Below are 17,756 nucleotides of genomic sequence, written 5' to 3' on the forward strand. Positions count from 1 at the left end.
CTCGATTTTCGCTTTGCACCTGCAGAAGCGCTTTCGTTCCGCTCGCTAACTGAAATATCGCGCCGATAACGAGAACGTACGCGGCGGCCGCACACGGGGGTCACGGCTTGGAATAAAAAGAGACGCAGAAACTACCGATTGCGTATACAGGGTAATCTAGAAATACGATTCAAACATTTAGAAATTAACGTAACGCGATAAATTCACAAAAATGTTGAGTTAACGTAGGCTTACAAATTAGTCTTATTAAATCAGTGATTTATACTTGAAAGCTATAAGTAAACTTCATGATAAAGTAACAATGATTCAATGCTTCAATGATTCAATGATTCAATCAAAACAGGTGACCGATAAGTGTATAAGGATGCCGAATGAGATTGTCTATTGTGCTTATTGTATCGTATGTACATACATTCATACTTATAAATAAAAATGAATGTCGAAAAAATGAATTAAATTATCTCTATACATTTTTGCAAAAGTTAATCTGCGAAACTAGTGATTTTTCATCCGCATTGTGGGTACTTTTCGCATTTTTTGAATCTCCTTTTCAAGCCACCCCGTACGCATGCCCGTCGTGTCGGGATCCACTCTGTCCGAGTGGCGAGCACGTAGCGTGAACGTACGTGTAATCTCGCCGCATACACGCGCGATTCCGCGCGGGATATCAGGGAGCACGACCGGAGAGCTTACGGGGATCAATGGTCGTTCAGTGGCGTTTTATCCGACCGGGCTTAAGCGTTAATTTTTGCGAATGAACTGGGTGACCGAGCCGCGCAGCTTTGGCCGGCGTGCGAGAGCGCGCGGCATTTATCGAATTTACAGCTTTCCGGTGTGCCGCGCGAATTTATCGACGGTATTCGATGAATTCGCAAACGTGGCCGCCGTTTTACGAGTTATGCAGTCTCGAATAGATGTAAAATAGAGTAGAATAGAACATTGTTTTCTCCTTTCGGATCACAATTGCTCCGCAGTGCCAAATTTATAGTATGGCATGGTATTCTGGAAATTTTTATTAAAAAACGCGAGCTAGCGAAACTTCAATGCAAACATGCGATAGCATTTCGATTACGGCAAAAGAGAAGCTCTCGCAAATAATGTTTTACTTAATTAATTAAATAAGCGAGTCGATTTATTTAATTAAATGTAATGCGAACAGAGTTACATTAATTAAAGTATCATGATATTTTATTTCTTAGATATTATATATGCGTGATCTATCGAATTTTATAAATGTAATAGTACAAAAGGTATAATAACATACGAAGATAAATTTCCACGGAATTAACAGGCAAGACTTTGCGTTACTTTATCATGAAACTTTATGAAGAATTTAAAAGTGATAATAAGATAGAATAATGATTCAACAACGCTCCTCCCTCTCTCGCGGAGACAGTTATGAGTAACCGGCGTTAATGTTAATAGCGTTCTGTTTCAGATTTGAATAATTCTCAAAGACTCATGAATATTTATCGGCGTTATTACGAGCAAATACAGTTTTAACCCGCGGATTATTTTCGCATAAATTAACCGCTATGATAACGCGCGTAATTATTTAATTTATTATAGTTTTCACGTTTTGGGCGATGCAAAAACATCTCTTTCTAAGGGCTTTTCGTTAATCTTAATGTATATATTTTTTTATATGAATGAACAAACGTTAGTCTCTTGATTATCTGTGTATTTTGTATTAATCGCATTCTCCGCTTTGTGATAGGACGTTATTTCTGGCGAAATGCTGCTTTTACGGTTATAAATAAGTTCTTTCAAAAAGTTTCTTTAAACTTCGAAGAGTTAATGATAATTGCAAAATATTTCTTTTTTCACTTCAACAAACTTACATTTATCCAACTGACTGTACCTAACGGGTGACGTAGTTAATTGCTTATGGCTCGATGGTCGAATTCATGCCTAATGATCCATCGTTTCGATTGGATCGCGAAATTGGATACGAGCGATAATGATACCATTGCGCGAAACGCTCGATAGACAACGCGAACGATAGACAAAAGAATGGGCCCGGGTGACGCGACGATGTGCAAATAACAATTCGACAAATTTAGCGTATTCGGGTCTACCAACCGTGTTGATATTCGTGCGATTGAATAGCGTATTTGCAATTTTTTGTGCTATCAAAATTAATCGTATGTCGACAATATCGCCTAAATTATAGATTTAACAATTTTCGATTTATTGCAATTTCAATAGACAAATTTCAAAAGTAGATTGGATATTAAATCTTTATTTTAATTCTTTTATCACTTTAGATTTTTCATATCTTGGGATTATTTATAATAATTATAATTTAGATTATATATATATATATATATATAAAATGATTATCCTAAATTAACTTTGATCTCATGACAGAACATTAAAATTCTCACTATGCGAGTACAAAATATGCTCTAATGATCACGATAAAATTGCATACGTTATCGACGAGTGAGTAATTTCTCATTTCGTGGGATGCATATCGCGCGTAGTTTTAGCTTTTAAAGGTTAATAAAATACACGATGTCGGAGCGTCTCATTAAAAGTTGTCAGCTTGTGACATTTATATCGCGGAAACACAATTTCGAAATTATATCGAAAAACTCTGCCGGCGCATGCGATTTTGCGGTACGTGCCAGTGCGATTGTTCGAAATGGAGAAAAACTGAATCGTCGCGAGGAAAACGAGGAGAGGAACGTCTTCCTGACGCAAAGATGATCCTCGCAAAACCGAAAGACAATCCGAGCTTAACCGGTAGGCGAAAGAGGCTGGAAAAAGCGATGGCGAAGATCGCCGCAACTCGTGAACGGTCAGAAGAGCTTAGTATGCATTGCGTGATAGCTCGCGTATATCCATTATATTATGCTCACCCTCTCTCCCTCTCTATCTCTCGAACTTATATTCAGTGGAAGAGATTTTCTACCGGATGGTTCCTCGCTATTACCCGGCCGCTATCTACCGCTTTTCTCCCTTCCCCTCCTTTTCTCTCTCTCTCTCTCTCTCTCTCTCTCTCTCTCTCTCTCTTCTGCTCCCATTCCTTTCATATTTCATATGTACGCTCTCTCCTTTATACGCACCCGTTATATTGCCAGGTATTTACGTGAATGCGATTCCGGTTTCACGTACGCCGATGACGGGCACGTCCCATAGATGTTAGCGCGAAGACGCATTCGAACGCTACGGTGAGAAAGCGGCGAGAAGGGATGTTGCGGGGGTTGGGGGTGGCAACGCATCTACGCAACGTTTCGACCGCAATCCGCGTGAGCGTGTACGCGCCTCGCACGGACGTGATTTCGTAGGAGGTTTCGAGATCGTCGCGCGAACGTGCTAACGCGGCTCGCAACCCCCTTAACTCCCCTAACGACGTGGGTACGTACGGTCTTCTCGGAAATCTTCCCTCATACGGCTCGATCGAAGATACGCCGTTACGGAAACCGCCTCTCGTCTTTTCATGGCGTTCTGTTTCAATTCCGGCCGCAATCGGTTCTCCATACACGAACGAGATACTCCTTTCGTCTCGTTTCATCTCGAGTGGCAAGATCCAAATTCACGGCGATACACCTCGGTATCTTCAGACAAGAGAATTCCGGCGTTAAAGATTTAGAAGATTTCAATCTCTTCGCGCTCCACTTACAAGATAGAACGTAATGAAGTCTGCGGCAGAACAGAAAAAGACTTCAAGATTATCCGCGAAATGATTACCGGCGAGTAATCCTGCGCTCTGCGTGGCAATTTAATTTCACGTTTCTTATCACACAGTTAAGTGAGCAATTATTTTTATCCGCCGGTGGAAAGATATCTTTCTATGAGGGATTAATTGTACTTTGTTATAAATCGCTGTTTCATTATGAATTATAAAGCTAAACGATTACAAATCATGCCCTATCTACCTACATTTTTGATGTAAAAGATCGTGATTTACGAGGATAGATGTAACAGAGATTAAGGGATAAATTGTGATTATTTAGAAGTGTTTACATCGGCTTTCCATGGCTTCCATCCACCGAAATGGGAATGGTAGATGCTTAGAGAGGATGTTACAACGAAGACACAACTGGAGGAATAGTTCGAATCGAATTGCCGACTGGCGAATAAAATAAAATTTTACAAGCGTTCGAGGCTTTGCCTCTAATTTTATTGCCGGCTGTTTTCCGCGAGACTCGCCGTTACCCATTAGGAGAGAATTTAATTTTTTAGAGGCTTAAGTGTTAGTGTCGGCGATTTCGTTCGTCTTTAAAGCCCTCATTGCGGATACTGCGCGCAGTAGGCATATTTTTAAATGTTCTGTCGCTTTTCAGTATCGCATCGTACAATAATCGTTATTTCAAGAATCATTAGACTATCAATAATCATGATTGGTCTCCATTTGTATTTCGCTCATTTTATGTCTCTAAGAAATTTAATGTAACAAAGAATTTTGTTGGCGATGAAAAAACATTTTTCATTACCTAAATTAACAAGAAGAAAATTTTAAAAAGTGTTCAATAAAATTATATTTTTCATAAATTTCGATTGATTTCATAAAATCCTAATGATATGGCGTAGAAAAATTAAATTGCAAAAGCAAATCTTGTAAAAATAAGTCTCGACATATTAATATGAAAAGAAATTTATAAATACTAAAAAAAGATATTTTTTTCATTTGTGATCAAGAATACAAAGACAAATTGAACGTAATTCAGACTGAAGAATGAAGAGATTGAGACACTGTCGCGACTTGCGCGACCGTGTATTTCCTCATCTCATCTGATTATGCTAGCCACGCGGTAATTTCTGTTTGCATACCGGCCGACCTTTGAACCAACCACCCGCCACGTGGAGAAATGTCCTCTGCCATGCGAGCTCGAAGCGGGAGATTACTGCGAATCGACGATGAGTCGTTGATGCAATCCGCGCTTTTATCGCGTGCTGTTTCATCTCGTGCACGTGGCACCGATGTATTATTATCTCTCTGATTTCACAATGGAAACGTTAATGCTCGTTATGAAAGCGATCTCGTGGGCACGTCGAAGGAAAAAGGAAGACCGTTTGATAACGAATGTTGGCGAAGAGCGAATCCGCCGTTTCCCCACGTGCAATTGCGTATTACGCACACGCTGATAAGGAGACTCTATCGCGGAGATATAGACGTCGGTTAATCGAGAACGGCTCGATCCGCTTCTGTACAATCTGATTTTGTACAATTACAAGGATGAATCGGCGAAATCTCGCGTCGTTGCGCGAACGGGCTCGACCTCTTCTTCCCGAGCGAAGAGATATACGTGTGCACATTGGCGCGGAATTTTTCCCGTGAAATCAATCAGCCCGGTTGAATTCAGCCTTGCTGCATCCCGCATCCGAGCGCGTCGTCGTCGTCGTCGTCAGCGATCTCCTCCCCCCTTCTTCTGCTCTTCACCGATTCCTTTCACGATGTCCTCAATCCCCTGCCTCGCAGGCAGGAAAGAAAAATACGTAAACGAAAGTAGACGTATGCGAATAGATAGGATTGCTGCCTATACGCACAGACGCTGCACGAATCGCTGCGAGTTCCATTGGCTATAGCTGTATAGGTCCGATATTTTCTCTCCTGCCAATTTCTTCGTCGGATATTCGCCAGGCAACGTCCTCATACGTTTTTATTACCGAACTATGCGTTACCCCGAAACAGTCAGTCTTGATAAACTAGATTTGTTCCGCTAGTGAAATGTCGTTGAATATGATCATAGATGCCTTTGGGATTCTTTCTTTAGGAAAAACACATGAGCCGTCTAAAAGATATTTCAAAATTTCAGAGAGATTAACAACAGACGATTTTTATTATTAAATATTAAATCATTGAGATATTGATTTATTAAGTAATTTTAATCTCTCTTTTTTTGATTAATGTATTTTCGCACTTTAATTGTTGTTGATACCGAATATATATATAATAAAAAAATATCATAGTGCCGTTTTTAATTGATAATAAATATTTTTATTCAGTCAAGCTATGTTATATTTATATTGCTATGTCATAATTTTTTAGTCAATAAATATTGCAATAGATAAATATCTATATGTTTTAAAAAGTACTTTAAACGATCAAATCATATCTTTGTTATCTGATTTCACATATGCAATACGTTTATCGGAATTTTTCAATTTACGTTTTATCAATCATTGAAGATTTATATTTAAACTCAGGCAAAAAAAAATGTCATATCACGTTGCATTTTTTATTTTGATTCATAATCTAGTGCTGTGTTCGACACAGCGTGCATTTAAATGTATGTATATATTTCAGAGTAAAGCTATTTGTTAGTTTCTAGCGCAGAGAGATTATTGGATCTTTTGCACTTGGCAGACGAACTTTTGTGGAAATCCGATAGACCTGATAAAGCAGTGAAAACGCGTTGTGTTTTTAACGCGCTGTGATTTATTCCAACATCCATATCAATAACACGTATCTCATACGCCACGTCACACGCGTATCAGACTGGAGTCTCGCCAGTTTCCTCCGAGTCGACACCGAGCTAAGGGACGAAACGAAAATCAGGAGAAAATCGTCAAGTGATATTCCTTCTCAAACGCGAGAGACGCACGAGAAAATCTCCATAAAAAGTTTATCCCCCCGGATTTACGATCGCCCCGCCGCTCATTTGACACGGATATAATCCACGTTTAATTATTAAGAAAAACCGCGGGGTTGGAATTACGACTCCGTGTCTGTTTAACGTATTCGACGCGGCCGTGATTATATTTCACGCGTGTTATTTCACGCTTCGCGTGGCCAACGGGGATACTAATTATGAGCATTAGCGCGCAGAAAGGCGCTCCTCGTTGCCCTCTCGTTTCTCTATCTCTCTGTATTTCGACATAGATGCACGGAGATTAGGCAGAGTGGCTACCAGATCGATCGTTATTCCGCTTGATTATCGGCCCGGCAACGAATTAGCGTGCTTCGAGAGTATCTCGTCGTCCTTCGTTCTCGCTCGCTCTTACCCTCCCTCGTACACCTGCCTCTCTTTGTTCGCTCTCCCTTTCTTTGTTCGCCTTATTTACCTCGGAGCTCGGCCTCTCGCTTGCATCCTTTTTTACGCCTGCGAACCATCCCCAACCATCCCTCCTCCCTCTTCAATCCCCTTTTCTTCACGGTGGCTCGTGGCCAGTCAAGCGCGTAAGAGGCTCCTTACTTTTTCTAATCTAGCTGCCAGGATAGAGAGTTGGGCACGATCGGCGCTCTAAGCAGCAATTTACATGTAAGCTGTCAGCCCTCTCCCCTCCGCCTTCCCACCCATTCCCTCCCGTACCCTTCGCGTCCGGTTGTAATTACGTTCGCACCGGGAGGCAATCGCCGCCTATCTTTACCGGAAAATATGTAATTACGCAGCGCACGAGTGTACGATGTACACTTTATGCTCACTTCCTCGAATCTCAAGTTGATTATCGACAATTGTGTCAATTCATCAAAGATACATTTTCTATCGAGAAAAAGAAAAAAAAGAACATCAAATGGAAAAATATCCATCAAATTGCTTTAAATTAAACTTTTATTATCTTAATTGGTTTTATAATAAGTATAACGTAAAAATATTCAGGTAGACGTGAATTATTAAAATCCTTGCCTCTTGTACTTGTTAACGTAATTAGAATCACTCGCATAAAGAACAACATTCTCGAGTGTCGAGTGGCACCATTGGGAAACGTTAGCAGGAGAGAAGTATTATTAAAAAATTTGAAGCGAAAGATGATTAACGCAACGATCGCCCCGCACGAGATTCGCTGCAGGAAGAGGGCGAGGCTCGTTCATCCTCATTTCTCTTTCTCATCCGCATTTTCCTCTTCCTCTTTAGCCCTTTCCCGTATATATTCAACCGATAATCAGCCCCGATAATCAGCCTCCTGATAATTGGACGTCTTGGAATTGACGTCGTTCACGCCGACGTCACCGACGGGCGTCCGCCGTCAAACTTTTTCCGCGGGACACTGATACGCTATCTAACTACAATTACGGCGTAATTAAGAACGGCGAGGGGCAATAATTAAAGATTAAGATACTTGCCAGCCAGGGTAGGAGCCTGCAGAAGTGACAACATCGCCGCAAGCGAGCCAGCTCGGCGATATTAAACCCCGCCTGGTACGAACTACGTTCATGTCGGTGTAAAGTCGGCCATTGACTACTTGCGGATAATCGCTGCGCCTTGTACGCCGCCTACATTAGCTACGACGTGAGACGCAATGAAGGGTAAGATGAAATATGAGCAGCGGCGATAAACGGAAGAAGGCGATTTCCAGCATGAACGTGATACCAAATAGGAATTTAAAAAAAATTTAACAATCTTAACTTTATACAGAATTACACTCTTTTTTGCTCCTTTTATCAAAGTTGCAACTCTCCGTATCTCTTTAATCAATCCATTGCAATATTCTTCCTCGCTGTGAAAAATTCACGAGTTAATTCACATTCATATCCTCACATTGTAGTGAAGATTTAATTTTAGCGCTTTTTATCTTGTTCTTATCGCGTTTTACTGTATTACGTGAGATATGAAGACGATAATTTGGACAGGTGAAGAAATACGAGTAGAACACGTGGCTAGAAAATAATTACTATTAAAACCAACGCTTCTTCTATATTACATGATCATAACTTCGTTGATATTTTCGCTGCAATATCTCCTTATCGGTTCAACCGGTCTGTACGAGATGTATAAAATTGTTAAATTCAAATAATAGCCGACACATCAAATCGTAAATGGATATATGGTTTTTCTTTTATTTATCACACTATCTTTCTTTCGGCCATTTATGATTATTCGTTTCAATTTGGTTAAATCAAAACCTGTTTTTTCCAACAATATTATTTATATTACATGATAAAAGATAAAAAATAATATCGTAAGTTTTGAATTGTAAATTGATTACGAAATAAGAACAAAAAAATATTGTTGAAGTAATTGTGTTGTTTGACACATTATTTTCTAAAAATGTTTTGTGCCTTGTTTAAACATGTACTCGTATATAATTAATCTTTTACGAAAAGATATCGTTGTAGACACTAGACGATTTCGGATAAATATTCTAGTATATATCAAAGTACCGTTCTGTGCCAAAATATCTTTTTATGGGATGAGTTTCGGCTCAAGTTACACGCAAGCTGCACTACTTTTACACGTTAATGAGTAAGTTGCAAAGCAACCATTTAATCGCTACGGCGAATAATGCGATGCGCGTAATCGGAATGAGGACGAAGAAACAAAACTCCGCTTGTGAACAATGGGTTCGTTAACGGCGATGCTTCATTAACTGCGAAAACAAATGTTCTGGATGCTTTGCAATCATCGAGTCATTCAACTCGGTGCGATGTTTTGACGGCGCGACGGACATCCGCGAATGCGAAGTTGTCGATACTTTCGTCGATACCATCGCGTCGCGATTTGTTAAAGTTTCGCTGAAGACTCGCGCGCGGTTTTAATCGCCATTTTCGTGCACGCGCGGCATTTCAGAATGAATGACACTTACCGCGATTCAATATTAATATTCTGGGAGGGCACCACAGCTTCCATAAAAGATTCTATTTACTCGATTAACAATCTCCAAGTATACTTCTCTCTCGTTTATGTCTTTTTTTTTCCTCTTTTTGAATACTCGCGTGTGCAGCTTTTATATAAATCTTGAAATTGCAAAAGATTTGATTGCAGCTGCATGTAAAAAATTCACAAAAAACTTTTTCGTTTTGTGTTACATCCATCGTGCAAAATTCCAACTCCGATATGAGAAATAAAAAAATGTTTGTTAAGCAAACATTATTTAATTCTCACGTAACTTGTCCCTTTATAACTCGGTCACCGTCGGCGTTATTTTGTTGCCGGGCGCGCACCGTGCTCGTCCACTAACTTCCTAAAACGCCCCGGTTCGCGAAATTGGTACGTAGATGGACCGTGTCGAGTCGCGTTCACGGAGAGAGAAGGAGGGAGGGAGAAAGAGAAAGGGAAACACGGGAGACCCGAAGGTAGTGTAAATCGAGCTTACAATCCAATCAGACAGCCCCTGACTCTGTCTCTCTTTCGAGCTCTCCGTCGAGGTTCGTCAGACGCTCGAGGGAAGGAATGACGAAAGCGAGAGAAAGAAGAAGTCTACTGAAGCGAGTGTGTATGTGTCAGTGCGCGCGCGTTTGAGAAGAGAGAAGGGTAGTAGCTGCGAGGGTGACGATCAAGAAGAGGGTGGATAGTAAGGCAGAAGCGGCAGGGCCGCAGAAATAGCCTCGGGGGTGGTTTAAGTAAGGGGCGGCATAGTTGTAGCGGAGGAGGAGGAAAAGGAGGAAGAGGAGAAGGAGGAGGAGGAAGAGGTGACTGGTGATCCTCGCGAGGGTGGCAGGGACACGCAGATATTTCCGAGTACATTTTTGATGGGATTTTTAAATGAGCTCCAATTGCGTTAAACGCTACGCCTCTCTCGACTTAAGGCAAGATTTCCTTAAACGACGTTTCAGCCTCTCAGAGCTTCGGCGCTGTCTCGTTCCGGAATGAAAATTACCGGAGGTCGGTCTCGTCCTCTCCGCGTCCTTATATCTACGCTCGTTTTTTTTTTTCTTCCTTTTTCCCTCTTTTTTTTACCCTTGTCGTCTCCTACGGCTGTTTACCGTGTGTGTCGGGATATCAGTGATATCAATTAGCTTCCAAATAATAATTTCAGAGATATCTGTGTAAACGCGCGCGAGAGTATGTAAATATTTGATAAATATTTTTACAAGTTCTTTCGATAATCTTAAATAAAATATTTGCTGTCAAAAGATAGATTCATGAAAACTCATGAAAGAAGTCTACATTGTTGAAAATATGAGCGATATTCCGAATGTCCTGTATATCATGTAAACTTGAGATTGCATGAGAATTTGATAAACATCGTGTTACATCTTCCGCACGGTTGAGCATAAATTTTGTAGAAATTTCGACGAGATTTCGGATAAAATGAAACACGAGATTATTGTATCTGCAATTAATAAGTTTCTTACAACAACCTGCGATAATTTCAATGCGCAACAATCTATCGCGTATTAAGAAAAAAAAGAAACGTTACATTGGAAAACGATCGTGCGGAAAACTTATTAAATATATTTAAGACGGCGAAGAGGATAATATGGATAAGACGAATAACGGATAGTTTCATATAGACATAAAGTCAGTTGCTCGTGCAGATATGCGAGCGAGGATGAAGTTAGGTGGAGAGAGAGAGAGAGTGAAATAAATTGTGCTGAATTTAAGCGCATTTTTACGGTGACAATGGGATACGTCTTAAAACCAACAACATAGAAACAGAGAAGGGTGGAAGCATCGTCTACAATAGAGATACAGCTGCACCGACCGAGAGAAAAGTAATTTAAGAAGAAAATCCGCACATACACGCGCGCGCGCGCGCGCGCGCAAATACACATATATATACACACACACACACACATTGTTTTTCCAGATATTCTTAATTATTAACTTCAATCAAGAAATGTACGGGGGGAGGGGAGGGAGGTATGAAAATTACTGCCTCGTGAGTAAGCCAACAAAATTTATGCCGACGAATACAGATCTAAAACTCACGAAATGTTTCGATAAATATTTCTTGGAAAAATATTTTAAATATTGCCATGATTTAAATTTCGTTAAATTTTACATATTTCTATTTCGCCTATTTTTGCGATTTCTACATTAATCGAGACTTTCCAGGTACGATATTTCAATCGTGTTTTCGTAAGAAGAACGCGGTTTCTTCGCGGACGCGTTAATCTCAAAAGAGGTCGCTGCTAAATACTTCAACGGAATGGTAGGATGCAAACAACGACGAGTGAATGCATCCAGTTGGAGGAGCGCGCCAGACACAGCTCGAGCGCGGTTAACTGCCACTTATCGAATTAGAAGTTTAACCGTGTCACGTAATTTCGCCGCGGTAAGAACGTAATTGGTACTTAATCTCTTTAACGGGACGTTAACACGTAACGGCGACGATCCTCGTTGATGATCCCCCGTTATACATCATGAGAGCAGATATAAAGATACATCTGTTGATGACGGTCGCGATCCTAAAAGAATTCGCCGCTCGAATGCGTACATATTTTCGCTGACATCGCCATTGCGACATTTATGCGTTTATCTCTACGTTGCGCCGAGGGGCAGTAACATTGTAGCTACAACGATGGGGGAGAGAGAGAGAGAGAGAGAGGGAGAGAGAGAGAGAGAGAGAGAGAGAGAAAGGGAGAGAGAGAGGGAGACATGGCGCCGTTCGGAAACTTTTGCATTATGTCAGGCGCCAGTAACGCAAAATGCTATGAAGATTCAATTTTGCAGCATTTGCCAGCACGTGCAATGCGTTAATCTCTCGACGCTTAAGCGATGAATCGTCAAGCAAATTGTCGTGCAAACCCGGCCGGCCGTTCGGCACAATACTGCGTTTGGTTGCACTTGTATAACACGTCCGATCAGCGCGAGGCATAATGAGCTCGCTCGGCTACTTTGTTTCGATAATGAATGAGATCGAGCCAGAGCTCTATCGCGTGATTCGGTTGACATAATCAGAATTCTCGTCAAAAGCAGTGGTATGAAATTAAACCTTTGGAATTAACGCGGAGAATTTTTACTATCCACTACAGACTGATTTACTCTCGAGATATATTTAATTAATTATTACACTATTGCGATAGTTTATTTATTAAATTTTAAACTGATAAATATACTTAACATTTTACTAATTAAAAAATAATATGTGATACTTTGCATTTACGTTTAGAAATTATATTATTATATTATATTTCAATTATTATTTTTTATGTATTGAATTTCTAATTATTTGAAATTATGATAATGATGCTCTATAAAAATAAACAAATTTGTTGGCAATGTTATTTCGTAGGAATTTCCATATCGCAATATAATATTTCGTTCCGTCGAAACGTCTCATAGAATTAAAATAAATTTCGAGACAAGATTTTTTTCAAAGTTTTCAGTAATCAGAAAGCGTTTGTACAGGGATATCATTTAGAGCTTGGGGATATCATTTAGAACTTGGGGATAGGTCTCCCGGAATTTGTGTCGGACGAAACACTCTGGTAAATTAGACTACTTTTTCAGTAACGAGCGACACAAGCGCGGAGAAGACAGTGAGTTTCTCTCGCTCGCGGACAGAGTCACATCTGGCGCCGTTCGGAAACTTTTGCATTATGTCAGGCGCCAGTAACGCAAAATGCAAATGCCGCTCACGAAACGCGGACATAAATACCGCAGACGACACACGACACGAAATACGCAGTGAGCATAATTATCTCATGTTCAACTCATAAGCATTGATTCTCTCGACAACATATTTTTCCGCAAACCAAAAAAAAATATTTTATAACAGAAAAAGATACCTGTCGAATATGCTGTCAGAATGTAAAATTTTTTATTTTCTTATTATATATATTAAATATAAATTTAATTTTTACCAACTCAAATGTAATTTGGGACAGATAACAATTTATTAGAGCACTATTTATATAAAGTGTTATAAACAATATGAAATCTTGTGCAATTTTCATTTTTTTAATCAGATCATTATTTAAGTGTTTTGTAATAATTTTTAGAAAAAATTATTAATATATAATTAATACAAATAAAAACACTACTAAAAACAAATATGTTTATGTGATTGACAAACTAAATCCGAAAATATACATTTATCAGATAGCTAATAATTAGAGATAGAGTTTCAATAGCTGTGTCAGTAGTATCTCAACTCGGGTGGCTGATGTTCTCATTTATCGATTTTAATAATTAATGTTTAATAAATTAAGTGCTGTTTACCTGTTAAATCCATCTTTCCATCTCGAGAGTGTCTCAAATATGTCCCAATCATGAAGAGATTTAAGTCTTTTCGGGAAAAAAACCTGATTGTGTCACCGGCCTCAATGATAGTCACAGGTAGTATCAACCCTCTCGGATGTGAATTCTAAGATGCGCGATGACGGAGATGGCGGATCAGCATCCCGAACTCTTGAACTTCTCTTGTCATTGATAAAAAAAAAAGAAATCCGTCCGTCGACATAGGGTGCAGATTGCACGAGAGCGTTCGAACCACTGGCTACGTGTTTTCTTACGGGAGTTTGGCGCGCGACTGTGCTATTGGGGCCAACCCCGGCCGCCATCAACCCTCTTATGGCTCTGTGTCCCTACGCGTTTCAACCCCTCCTCGCTACCCTCGTTCTGTCTCCGTTCTCACCCTTCACTCTCTTCCTCTCTCTCTCTCTCTCTCTCTCTCTCTCTCTCTCTCTCTCTCTCTCTCTCTCTCTCTCTCTCCCCTGTTTCGCACTGTTCCATGTCACCCCACTATCTTCGTCCCCACCAGGATGACGAGCGTGACAATCCTTCTCTATTTTCCTTCCAGCTCTCCAACATCTTTTCCTTTTTTCTCTCACAATGTCGTCCTACATCTCTTTCTCTTTCTCTCTCCCTTTCTTCTTTTCCTCAGGATTGATTCTCCTTCTTTTTCCTATCGATGGTTTCTCTACTCTGTCTTCGTCTCTCTTCCTGCTACCCCTTCTACTTATTCGCCGTCTCATTTTATCCTTCAGCAGAGCAGAGCTTCATTACGACACCTTTAGCTCCCGTGAGCTGTTTCATCCCCCTCGTCGCGACTGTCAGCCGTCTCGCTCCGACGCCTTTGACCACTCACGGGGTTATCCCATCGTTTGCCAGCTCTCTGCTTTCTCTCGTTTCTACAATACCTCTCTCCTTCTCTCTTTCAGTTTCCCCTCATTCGCCTCATTCGCCGTCTGTCTCTGTCTCACAGGAGTGTGCAACCCCTTCCTACCGCGGAATCACCACCGACGTGGACCAGCGCTTAGCGCCGGCGCGCGCGTCACGATTCAAAACTGCGGTTAGAAGGGGTCGTCGGAGATAAGGATGCGTTCTAAATATAGCGATGTGGTGCTTAAGACACCCCTACCCATCCTCCGACACCCGCTCTTACCCGCTCTTACGAGCGCCTCTCTTAGTCGCGCCTCTCTTAGTCGCGCTCGGAATTTCACCAACTTCTTTCACTACTATAATAGACATATAGTCGCTCTCTTGTTCATTGAAAATAAAAACGAAATTGATGCAGTATTGGAAAATTTTTTTGACAACGCAGATAAATTTTCTCGATAAATCGCATAATTCTTCCCAGAGTTCAAACAGATCAAAGAACTGTTGAAAGAACTTGGAATCGCTTTAATTCAAATTAACTCTTATTCGGTCGCTCTTAAACTCTTAATGTTATTATATATGACGTAGAAAATTATATAAATTTTCAATTATACAATTATACAAAATCTGCCTTTAACATTGAGATGTAAATACATCAAAATCGCATTGTCTCGTTTCCAGCTGAAATGCTGGATATACGAGCTGTTGAACGAGCCTCGATCGCACATCGGGACTGATCGGAGAGGACAATATCTGCCTGCCGTGTAGTTAATAAGAAACGCATACGAGGCGTACGGGAGCAGTGGAATGAAGTATCAGCGTGCGCGTCGCGTCGCGTCCTAGCTTGCGTATAAATAAGGACAGGCTAAGCCCCGTTCTGGCCTGTAATTACGACGGAACTAAGCCGGGTATTCCGTGGATCGGTGATCCTTCGTGCCTGGCGCGACGCCGAGGATCTCCGCTTGGCCGAAACCAATTTGGAATTAATGTAACGTCCTGCAGAATTAACGTGGTAGAGTCCTGTCGAACGGGAACGGGCCGATCCTTGACGGGAAACTTTATTGTAAAAAAATTTGCGAGAACCAAAGCGTCGATTAAGACGAGATTTATTTTTTGCTCGGTCCTACATCAACATGACTATTCTGCATGTGGGTTATTTTTTTTTATAAGTCTTTGCACGACACAGTTTTTATAGATATATTCTTTTTTTATAGAACAATTTTCTATAAAATATCACTAATCTCTTATGATGTTCCTAGAATAGATGCGAAATTACTGCCTCCTCATTGGTTTTAAAAAAGTAATGAATTTTACACACGGAGAAAACAGTTTACTGGAGATAGATCTGAAAAATAATTTTGTTAGGTTATCAAAATAATTATGTAGGATTCAAATTGCTAGAATATAAAAAAATTTGGCAATTTTATCATCATATTTAAACATCCTACATAATAATTTTGAAACAAACATAATTTGACCTACATAATAATTTTGATTCAAATAAAATTATTTTCCAGATTTGTATCTTGCCAAATCTTTGGCTGCAACAAAATTATTCTTTTCTTGCAACAATAAAATGAAGATTAGTAAATTATAAAGTATCGTTTTTTCACTAAAAGTGCTTTATTTCAATTTTATCAGAATATATCGTACAAGTAGCACAATATTATAAAAATCGTATTCCGCCGCCGTCGCAGTATTTTCACTAATTAAAGCCAATGAGTTTTATTGTTAAGAAATATATATCAAGGGTGAATTTTATCCTGCTGCTAACAAATGTGAATCACGTCACTGACCCGGTTTACTGCAGAGATTTGTGTATGCGAGCAGCAGGATACGTGGATTATTACCACGGGATTAAGCTTGGAATGTATTAAACGAAAGGCAACATCAAAGGGCAATAAGTATGTCGACGTTATACTAACATCCAACATTCAATGGGCCGTTCTCGCATTTCGCAATTCGTCCAAAACATTATATATTATATTATATTGCAGGCGTAGATTACGCAATAACGGTGATACGGTGTGGCCTTCGTAATTCTTAATTGTTTTCGTATCTCTTGATGTATTTTTTAGTAATGCCTATAAATCAACCCGTCATCGTTGGTAATATAAATTATACAATTTTTGTTGCGGCGAGAAATGATCAATCATCTTATGAAATTTAATGAGGAAATCGTTAAAAATAAAAGATTCTTTTTAGCAACATAGTCAGACATAAAGGATTAAAAAGATAATTTAAAGGTACTTGGCAAAATAACTTGACAGAATAATCGAGCTGTTCAATAAGTTACGATGGATATTTATTCGCACTTTAGGCGTTTGATGAAAAAAAAAAATCTTGATTCATTGATCAAACGTTAAATCTTTCAGAGACTTTGTCTGCTTAAAGATACGTAATCCAAAAATACAGTTCGAGTAAAATCGTCTAATGCTTTAATAATGAAATTTGTTATAAAAAGCTACGGGGTAACAAGAAGGAATTACGAAATGTACTTTAAGGTTGAATAGACACTGTAGAAGGATGCGAGCAATTACAGAAGTATTTGTAAGTACAGAATTTCCAGACAAAGGGTAACGAGAATGGCGTTAAACGGATCCAATCCGTTCTTCGTTAATTTTCGTCTTGTTAATCATTATCAGAAGGCTCTTGAGAGAGGTGCATAGGTACCCGGTTGTTGACCAGCCGTTGTATATTAAAGCGTCGTGAACATCAAACGACCATTGGATTCACCAGACAGCCGAATAAGACGTCACGAATTAAAGCCATATCGCGGTAGTATGAGAAGGTTTCTCTCCTGCGTGGTATTAGGCTACTATTGTTTCGGCGACGACGATGATGACGACAATCTCCTTTCACGAGATTGAAGATTCATATTTAAATAATTGTCAGTCTAATAATGTTGCATTCGCATTATTTTCCGGCGTTGATAAATCAGAGAAATTATTTCTTATTTTTCAAACGAATAGTGTCATCTAATAACAATACTGAAGGTAAATTGGAATTGTTTATAAATGACGTAAAAAGCTACTAGTTTACTTATTTTATCATGTTTATTGTATAGTATTATTTTTAATATCAATATCTTTTTTTTTA

At 39.7% G+C, this 17,756-nt stretch overlaps 1 protein-coding gene across 1 annotated transcript in view; it reads right to left on the minus strand.

The window, feature by feature from the left end:
• The window catches only part of LOC105432273 (uncharacterized), a 46,555-nt gene extending 32,402 nt beyond the window's left edge, over window positions 1–14,153 (minus strand). The window contains exon 1 of the mRNA XM_089085158.1: window positions 13,779–14,153. Within this exon, the coding sequence (XP_088941284.1) occupies window positions 13,779–13,830 (52 nt within the window). The 5' untranslated portion in view covers window positions 13,831–14,153. The remainder of the gene's footprint in view (window positions 1–13,778) is intronic.
• Window positions 14,154–17,756: the final 3,603 nt, after the last annotated feature.

This window comes from Pogonomyrmex barbatus, unplaced genomic scaffold (genome assembly GCF_055798465.1).
Source record: "Pogonomyrmex barbatus isolate J1 unplaced genomic scaffold, ASM5579846v1 scaffold1, whole genome shotgun sequence".
Taxonomy (NCBI): Eukaryota; Metazoa; Arthropoda; class Insecta; order Hymenoptera; family Formicidae; genus Pogonomyrmex; species Pogonomyrmex barbatus.